Source organism: Centroberyx affinis, unplaced genomic scaffold (assembly GCF_046629955.1).
Source record: "Centroberyx affinis isolate AG114_WGS23_722 - 3 ecotype Tasmania unplaced genomic scaffold, CSIRO-AGI_Caff_v1 ptg003919l_1, whole genome shotgun sequence".
Taxonomy (NCBI): Eukaryota; Metazoa; Chordata; class Actinopteri; order Beryciformes; family Berycidae; genus Centroberyx; species Centroberyx affinis.
In genome coordinates this window covers 19,173-29,109 of record NW_027281753.1, presented here as the reverse complement: position 1 = coordinate 29,109, position 9,937 = coordinate 19,173, and the positions used below count along the sequence as shown (strand labels likewise).

General features: G+C 42.3%; 1 protein-coding gene across 1 annotated transcript; it reads right to left on the bottom strand.

The window, feature by feature from the left end:
* Window positions 1–468: 468 nt before the first annotated feature.
* On the bottom strand, window positions 469–8,235 carry gtf3c4 (general transcription factor IIIC, polypeptide 4). The gene is made up of 5 exons (XM_071541673.1): window positions 7,921–8,235; window positions 2,907–4,637; window positions 2,147–2,277; window positions 1,573–1,661; window positions 469–697 (listed from the first exon to the last, which is right to left on the bottom strand). The coding sequence occupies exons 1-5, from the start codon at window positions 8,233–8,235 to the stop codon at window positions 633–635; spliced, it is 2,331 nt and encodes a 776-aa protein (XP_071397774.1). The 3' UTR covers window positions 469–632.
* Between the last annotated feature and the right edge of the window lie 1,702 nt (window positions 8,236–9,937).

Here is a 9,937-nt window from a genome sequence, read left to right as displayed (position 1 = left end):
GCATTATTCAGAATGTATTATTTGTTGCGTTCAAAAAAAAAAAAAGACTAAAATAGGACTGGCAGAGTAACTTCCACTTACTTGCAATAAAAACTACACCAAAGGTTTGGAAATACAGTCAACATAAGGAAAATGAGGGAGCTTATTTATGGCGCCCTGAAGTCCTACTGAATAATAAAAACCTCCCCCTATAACCGCATTTTAAACTTTGTTCCCCTTGTGCAAAGAAACACCCAAACACTGTCTGCGACTTGGAATTAACTTTAGATGAGGAAAGAAAATATGAATGGGTAAGTTTTAGTCGAAAATGTTTTACCTCATTAAAATATTAATTGCCTTTAAGACAGTGTAAAGGAGTTTCTTTGCACATTTTGTAGACTACACACCTGTCAATACACTCAACACTCAGATGTGGTAATAAAGAGAGTTCAAAACATAATGTATTCAATCTTTTCTTTATTTGCGTTTCTAAAATTATATAAAGTGATAAAAAAAAATGAACAAAAAAGAAAAACATAAAAAACAAAGAAAGTAGCAGTGATGTCTGCCTGACAAACTGGACCCTGCGTCAGACAACATAGGGGGTTGCAGGGAAACCCAGCCCCGTCTCCCTGAGGTCCGTCCCGTTCGCTCTAGATCATCGGTGAGTCGCAGAATGTGCAGGGGCCCTGCAGGATCTTCTTGATCCACTGCGGATCTGAGGTCAAAGAAAAGACAAATCATTTTTGTATTGCATTTTTCAAAAACAGTTAGCAAGAACTTTAATGCTGCCCAAATTAAAAACGAAGGACACAAAAATAGGTAACTGAATGTTTTGAGAAGGGACTTGAGGTGACAGATTTTGCCAAATCAGCCCAAGCTCTCAGGCAGTGTGCTCCGACTGCACAGGCCCGGTCAGGTCTGGCTTTAGCGAAGATTGGAAGGCGCTCAGGCAAAATAGAGCATTAAAAAGCTCTATTTAAACTAAAACCTCATAATTTGGGAATTGTAAAATGGCCAATGCAACCAATTATTATTATTATTCTGCACTGGTAACCAGTGCAGGAACCACAGCTAAACAGAGTTTGTTTGGTGACACTAAACATGCTAAACATGTTTGGCACTCATCCAAAAGAGTGTACACATTGTTAGAATTGAGTGGCCCCCAGTGGGACGTGAACCCATATCCCTGTCAGCGGTAGTGCCATGCCCATTGAGCTATACAGGACCAAAACTGCATAAAAATAATTTACGGTTGCAACCAGTGCTCAAAATTTAGGTGGTAGTGAAAATTCAGGTTACAAATGAGACCAAAATGATTACATTTGAGCCATGAAGAGAGACACAAAAAAGGGATGTATTGACTTTTAAGCACACCGTTAAGTATCATTTAGGAAAAACCGCACTCTCATTTGACTAATCATTCATTCTTTAATATTTGCTTTGCCCATGGAGGGGCAATCGAAAATGTCAAGCAACGATCTGAGAGGCTTAGCGAGGATGAACGCAGAAGCTGAAGGTGACAGGAGGAGATGGCTGATTGAGAGAGTGACTGTGAAATGGAGGTGGAGAGAGATGGAAAGTGGCGCTTACCCCCAGGCTCTGGCAGTCTGGCGATGCTATCCAGCAGGAGGCAACGTCTGAACGTCAGCGTCTGGCAGGCCTGGTATGACAACACACACCTGGAGGAGAGAGAGAGGCATCAGAGAGCTGGCTGGGAGGTACAGAGACGCTCACACAGCCATGGAACAGAAACGGGGTGAAATTGACAGGCACAGATCCCCCCCCCCCCCCCCCCCCATCAGTGCCCACTAGGGGCGTCACGTCCCATTCAACTGGTGAGGCTGTAGTTTGAGGAGAGAGAAGGGGGGGGGGGGGGGTATTTATGAGGAGAGGATGGGAGTGGTGCATGGGTAAATATCAAAAGGTGGGAGGCTTGATTACTGCTCTGTGAAAATAAATAAACCGTCAAAAAGGAGGCATTTGGCATTAAGATTCGATTTGTGTCCTGACTGCCGGGCTTAACTGCAGTGTCTGAACCAGGAGAGCTCACAGTCCTCCTGTTTGCTTGTATTTTCTGTAATAAAAACACATCTTTAGCGGATTAGTTGTACTTAAAGATTAATCAATTTATCTACACCTAAAGCTCTAAATAAAAGTTTCCTACCTTAGCCACATGTGGCCGTTTTTACAGATTGCTTGTTTGTGGTCCGTGAAGGGCAGCACCTCTTGACACAGACTGCAATACTCCGGAAATGTCTGCTTGTTCATCTTCTTCTTGATGTGGCCAATCAGGACCTGGGAAGGATGATATACAGAACAGAAGAAGACCAGAGGGCACAGATGAAGAGGGGCAGGTTTTGATAAACATAAATACCAAATTGAACCTTAATCCTAGGGCTGGGCAATATATCAATATTATATCGATATCGTGATATGAGACTAGATATCGTCTTAGATTTTGGATATCGTAATATCGTGATATGGCATAAGTGTTGTCTTTTCCTGGTTTTAAAGGCTGCATTACAGTAAAGTGATGTAATTTTCTGAACTTACCAGACTGGTCTAGCTGTTCTATTATTTGCCTTTACCCACTTAGTCATTATATCCACATTACTGATGATTATTTATCAAAAATCTCATTGTGTAAATATTTTGTGAAAGCACCAATAGTCATCCCTACAATATTGTCGCAATATCGATATCGAGGTATTTGGTAAAAAATAGTGTGATATTTGATTTTGTCCATATCGCCCAGCCCTACTTAATCCACACTGAAAATGGTACAGGAAAGGTGCAAAACACTACATGAGTAAAAGTTTAGTACTTAATTTCATAAAGTCCAAGTAGGAAAATAAGCATAAGTATAGTGGGTGTATAAAAAGACAAATAAATCAATAATTTTTAGCCATTTCAGTGAGTTTTACCTCTGAAGTCCTGTCGTTGGAGTCTCTAGAGAGGTACTCAACCAGGCCACTGGTGGGGATGCTGGTGTTCACAGCAGTCCAGATGTTGAGGTACACCCCGCCCAGAACCTTCTTCATGTGCTCCCTGTTCAGATGGGCCTCCACAGTGTCAATCGAAGCCTGCAACTCCGCCATCTGCTCCTCCAGGTTCTCCTCCTTCACCCGTTTGCGTCCGTCTCCGTCGTCCTCGTTCACCCTCCCGTCGTCTTCGCCATCCTCTTCCTCCTCCTCGCCTACAAAGACCTTGGTGTCCTCGTGTGTAGGCTTCCAGCGGGGGTCTGCGGGAGCTTTCTGGAGAGACTGGTAGAGGATACGCTCCAAGAAGAGCTTAAAGCGCCAGAAGTAGGCCGAGCCGACTTCCTGGATCTTCCTCTCGAGCTCGTCCTGCAGGGAGTGAGGGATGTACTTGTCTTTCAGCACCTTCCACCTCACCAGGTCGACCAGATCCGCCAGCTTGTACAGGTTCTGCGAAGGCGACTTCAGTAGCAGAGCTGCTGCGGTTTCTGGCGTTTTCAGGGTCACAAAGTTTACCTGGTAGGTCCTGTCAACAGGATGATGACCACCGACCATACCTTGTGTGCTGGCGAGGGCAATGTAGGCTCCGTTGTGGCTCACGGAGATGCCGTGCATCCGGCGTCCTGGGAAGCTCTCGGGCCGCAGCAAGTCCTCTTGCGCGAAAACCATGGTGGTTTCTGTGAAGGTCGGGGTCAGCTTTTTCACCAAGCCATCCATCGCACACGTGTAGACCTTGACTCCCTGCCTGCTGACGGCCAACGAGACGATGGGGAGCGAGTGTAGCCCGGCCACATGGGAATTGTGGACGTTCAAACCTGCGGGAGAGATCATCAACAGGCACCAAAACACATAGCAGCCGCGTGTGGCAACCACCAGGCTGCAGCTGGTTTTATGGATCGGGTGAACTATCGGGACACATTTGATGTTCTCGACAGCGATTTCGTCCGACTCCTGCCACAGGATCACGGGGTGCCGAAGCGTGAAGTAGCCTTTCACCCCTGCCAGGCTGACAGGCATGATCTTGACAGGTCCCACCTCACTGCCGACGATCAGGCCGCTCATCCGGCGATCGGTATTCTCATACTCCCACCACGCGAGGTCACTGGGCCGGGTCACACCCGATTCGATGAGATCATAAAACACGACATCGGTCCCGTTCACACATGGCACGAGGAACTTCCACAAAACAAGGTCCCCATTCTCCATTAACACAGCTAGGAAAACTATCTCCTCCTCCCTGCATGTATTGTCTGCCTGGATTTGTTTGACAGTATAGACGCTTGACCACTCCATCCTCAGTGGCGTCTGCATACGGAACCGGCGCTGTAACTCCTCAAAATTCAGCAGGTTTTCCTGCGGTGGCCTGTTATCTTTTTTGGAGTAGCCGCGCTCTGCTAGCCTGTCACCGTACCTTCTGGTAAGATCAACTAGCGTGCTCCACTCGAGACGCTTGAGGCTATTATGAATGGTAAGTCTGTGGTCGAGCGTAAGGCAAGCAAGCAGGCATCGTCCGCTGGAGTCGCAGCCTAAAGGAGACCAGCTTGTGTATTTTATTCCCTTGTGCACTCCTACAGTCGGGTTTATCACCCTGTCCGACATGAAAGCCTGCCTTACACTCGGGTCCGAGTGGGACGCAAACTCCTGTCTTGCTTGAGCCAGCTGGTCTGCTGGTCCCACCTTAAGGCAAAAAAAAAAAAAAAGTTAAAGTAAATGGTAAAGTTCAGGCTCAAGAAACTTATGAGCCACAAGTCCCTTCAGTCCATACAAAAAAACCCAACAAAAACACAAAAAAAACCCCACATGCACCAGTATTTGCTATTTGAGCGTTAGAGACAGAACAGCATTCATTTTAGTAATGCTAGTGCAAGTCAATAGTGCTGACAAACAATCCTTGGAAAAACATCAATTCTATCACTTTTTTTTGGAAGCTACAAAGTGCTTTGACAAAACTTTAAGCACGACATTTAAGTTCTACATTTTAACAACCCAGAAACCACTGAAAACCTCAAATGTGGTACATGTGATTCTTTAGAGTTTTGTCACCTCTTTGACTTGCACTACCATACAAATTTCTAATTGTGAACAGTCGTTGGTTCCAGTATCTAAAACTCAAATACACTGGTGTTTTGTGTGATTTGTGGACGGACAGAACTGACTCCCAGGCTATGATGATTTACCCCACAACAAACACACAGATTAGCCAGTAGCAACACAGTCTATTTGCACACACAGTGATTAAGTCATAAGTGAAATAATAAGTTATACAGTGATAAAGCCTAAAACACTACAGATTTGTGGAGGTGATAGAAATTGGGGATTATAAAAAAAGCAATAAACAGCAAAAAAAAACCCAAACAAACAAACAAACAAACAAACAAACAAACAAACAAACAAACAGGTAAAGGCAGGTAAAGACACTGAAAACCTAAATCTAACTGTATATGGCATAACAAAATGTAAACAGAAAAAAACGTAGAAAGTTGTGATGCAGAAAATTTAACATAAGTGGGAGCAATTGGCAGGTGGGACGACGCGCATTACTATATTGAAAAGGTGAGAAATTCATTATGTAACGCTAATATCAGCTCCTTATTTTCTACCAAAACAAGCCACAGGGTGGGCGCTATTAAATGCACAAAAACTAGCTAGCAGCAAATTTTTAACAGTTGCGCTAATAGCAATATCTGGCCTCCACAATGTTAAGCATGGCTTTACAACAAGGATATTCAGCCGTGTGCCATGGAGGCCGAGAGTCTGCAAGTTTTCATTCCAACCAAAGACTACAGTGGCTGATTAGCACAGCTTCAACCAGAGAGGAGGAACTGCTCAGTGAAATCAGCTGCTGTAGTCTTAATATTTACAACATGAGACAGTCTTCCACTGCGCCTCCAATTCAGAAATGTCTTTCCCATTTAAAGAGCAGCTAATCATCATCTAGAAACCAGAGGAGGAAACTAACTTTTTGCCATTCTGCCACTGTGGATTACTGGATTATAAAATTCTGCTACTTCCAATATTTTAACTGCCAAGTTGATTTTTGGAATACAGAGGAACCTAAACGCTTGTGGTTTACATGCCAGAGCAGCTGCTAGGAGACATATTAACCAGCCACAGCCAAATTTAACAGAATTTAATCCCTTCCAGCCTCCTATTATCCCTTTAAAAATCAGTATAAGGGCTGAGATCATTTAACTTTCAATTTAAGTGGATGTCTACGTAGATGATCCACTGAATTTTAATAGTATTTAGGGGTGAAGTATGTGGTCAAATGTCCATCACTGACAAATTGATAGTATCCAGGTGAATATTTGGTTCCAAAACACATTTAATACACAGTTAAGTTGCTTTACATGTAAATAAAATGTTAACACACCCCTCCACAAACACACACACACAAAAAAAGGATATGCCATTTTAAAAACACATCCGTGTGTCTTTGGGACATCAAATTAACACAAGATATGTTAATGTGTTAAATGTATTGGTATTATTTGCAGTATAAACAAATAAGACAACACAGATATGTTAAAAACGACACATCCCTTTAAATTATGTTAATTTTCTTGCATGAAGAACTAGTCTATGACATTTTGTTCAGGATCACTCCAGTGTTGTCCGAACATGCAAAATCCCAAAACTCAGTGGTGAAGCCTGCAGACTGCTCAGCTCTCCGTGGCACATAGTTGGACACCACCATAAATAATCAAACCATACTCCCACAAGGGCAAATGCTTGACTTGCATGGAGTGATCCCATTGATTTTGAGTGTAGATATAGCCTACATGTCTATACATCTATTTTGTAGACTCAAAAAGCATCAGAAACCGTTTACTGACCAGCTGGCTCTTATTGCTTCACAGAATGGTTTTATAGTCACAGTATTCCCCTTACTTCACCTTCACAGCCATCTTGGTAGGAAAATAACAGTGACTGTAATAAGTTAACAGGTGATTATTATCAAATGCCAGCCACAGCCAATGAGCTGTGTATATGGTATAGAGCTGCAACGATTAATCGATTAACCGATTAGTTGTCAACTATTAAATTAATCGCCAACTATTTTGATAATCAATTTGAGTAATTTTTAAGAAAAATAAGTCAAAATTCTCCAGCTTCTTAAATGTGAATATTTTCTGGTTTCTTTACTCCTCTATGACATTAAACTGAATATCTTTGGGGACATTTGAGGACGTCATCTTGGGCTTTGGGAAACACTGATCGACATTTTTCACCATTTTCTGACATTTTAGAGACCAAACAACTAATCGATTAATCGAGAAAATAATCGACAGATTAATCAGCAATGAAAATAGTTAGTTGCAGCCCTAATATGGTAAAGCACTAGTAGGAAATGCATGTGACTGCATGGGAATACTATGACTTGGTGATGTTCAGACTCCAGATGCAAGTAAACACAAATCATATGCAGCTATAATTGAAGTCAATTGGGAATCACAATGTCACCGAGATTTAGCCCACTGTTTACCTCTGTAGACCACAGTTTTAGCGGGAAAAATGCTGTCAAAACTATATGTCTTTAGACACAACGAGACATTTTAAAAAAAGCTTAATTGTGTGCATCTATTCAAGTTATTGAGTTTGAGCACTTCTTGAGATCAGCTGCAGGTTGCATAGCTACATATATTGTAATCAAGGAGCTTAAAGTCCAAGTTAGCTTGTAGAGTCATTAGTTTAGTGGCATAACAACACGAGTTTAAACGGTCAACGGCCGCTTTACGGCGATTGAACCATCAATTAATACAGTACGCGACCAGCCAGCGGTGGACTGATTATCCTGTAGACAGTTTTCCAAGTTGTTATCATGCTAAACCGCAAGTTGGTCGCTTTTATAGTGCGACCTGAGCCCAAGGTGGCGTAAGGATATCCAGCTAAATCGCTGTTATGTTTACGCAGCGGGTCATGTTGCAAACGGCAAGACCGGAGCTAGTAAACGGTTTACCTGTAGTTGTTGCACTTCTGTCGGTACGGGAATTGAAGTCCGGTGCAGTGTCAGGTCTTGTTTGTTGCTGTGCACATCACACACCAGCTCCATCAAAGAAATAGCACTAGTGGTGGAGGCGGCCAGCCGGTGATCCTGGGACCAGACGAGCGGCTGGAGCCCGCTGACCGGGGCCATGAGGGTGACGACCGGGTCTCTCTTCACCACCGCACCCAGCCCCGAGGAGGGGCCATCGTCGGACTCGTTCGGTTCGGTTTTAATAGCTGTCTTTCTTCGCAATGTGTCTGTCGAAACTGTCACACAGGCGGCCGCCATTTTTTCGTGTGCAGGAAGTGACGACGGGGCAAAGAGGAAGGCGGGACTTCCTCGCTGGAATATATGAAAACACGTCACCGGCGCTAAAACTGGTGTGTTGTGAATTGGGACGCTGCAGTTGAACAGGTGAATCTGTTTACCTTAATTAGACCACTGCAACTCTGTCCACGGTAAATTCACGCTAATACAAGTTTAAAGTAGTACAAAATCATTCTCTTCTTCCAATTCTGATGTGAGCTGAACCCAGCATACAAGACAGCAGCCATTCAGGACCAGCTCAGAACCGGCTCTACTACAACTAAACCTACTAAACCTTTCTCTTCACTCTTCACCGAATAATGCACAGAAGAAAGGTAGTAGAAAGATTCTTATTCTACCTGCCTGGAAGATGGAAGATATCTGTCTATCTACATGTAGGCATACATGTATAACATAGCCTATTTATATGCATATTTATTATGTTTACAACACAGTAATTTAGAAACACTCGATAAAAGTTACTTTATTTATGTGATGTGAAAACTCGTGATAAATAGAAACCATTCAGTCTTTGCACCTTTCACACCAAAAGTGAAATTAAATGTGACAGTTTTTCATAAATGTCTGATTATGCCAAGATAATTATTCACTATTAGATCGTTTTTGGAAATAGTATGCCTACAAAAAGTACATTTAAAGAACATTTTCAATGTCTTTTTAATTAAGTATCTTTTTACATTTCTTTTATGAAAACAATTAAATAAAATAAGGCAGGAAATATGACTACATTTTGAGTAAGTGGTCAGTTGCATGCCCTGTTCTAACAGAAATGTTCATAAAATAAACCTGAGAGAGACAAATATGGATTTTCTATGTATTCTATTTATAGAAGATATGGAGGATAAATAGAAAAATGGCCGCCCATTCATTTAAATGCAAGTTGCTCACCCAGCACATACCAAGGAGGTTTTATATGAGATTTAAAATAATTGAGAACAACCTCATCGCGTCTTCCTTTAGGAGATCGCTCCCGCAGTTGCTGCTTCATTAGTTTGAAATAGCTTTGAAGTCACTCAGTTTTAAACTGTTTGCTCAAGAAAGCTTTTGAGTGAAGCGTTTTCAGTTTGTGTGACGTAGCCCGAAGACTGGGAGTGTAAACAAGGAAGTGGAGGAGATTCACGACTGCGCACGGGCAACGTTTTTCGACTGTTTTTCGGCTGTAGGCTAGTTAAGATTTGCCTTAAATAACGGCCTAAGTATCGGTCTTTTCCACTCACACTGCGATCGTTAGCTTCAGGAGCCTTGGATTATGCTACAAGAGCTGTCTGGAGTCATTTTATGGATATTTTCTGCTCTTTTCGGTACTCGAAAGATCGGTCCCTAATGACTTCAGTTTTTTTGGAGAACAAACTTCACCAGAGTTTCAACTCACATGGGGGTGAGTAGATAATGACTGAATTTTAATTTTTGCGTGAACTATTCCTCTAATGAAGTTTGCACCAACAACTTTAATGGTATCATAAGCAAACCCTCTTGTAATTTTGCCAACTTCAGCATTTGCCCCAACTATTTGATGTCACCTTCTGTACTCTGATTGCTAGTCTTCTTAATGATTTTTGTCTTGTTTGAGCCAAAAATTAAGACTTTGTGTTCTTACAAAGTTAAGACTTTGTATTCTTAAAACAATAATTTTTTGCAAAGATGGCTTGGTCGTGTCTCCATT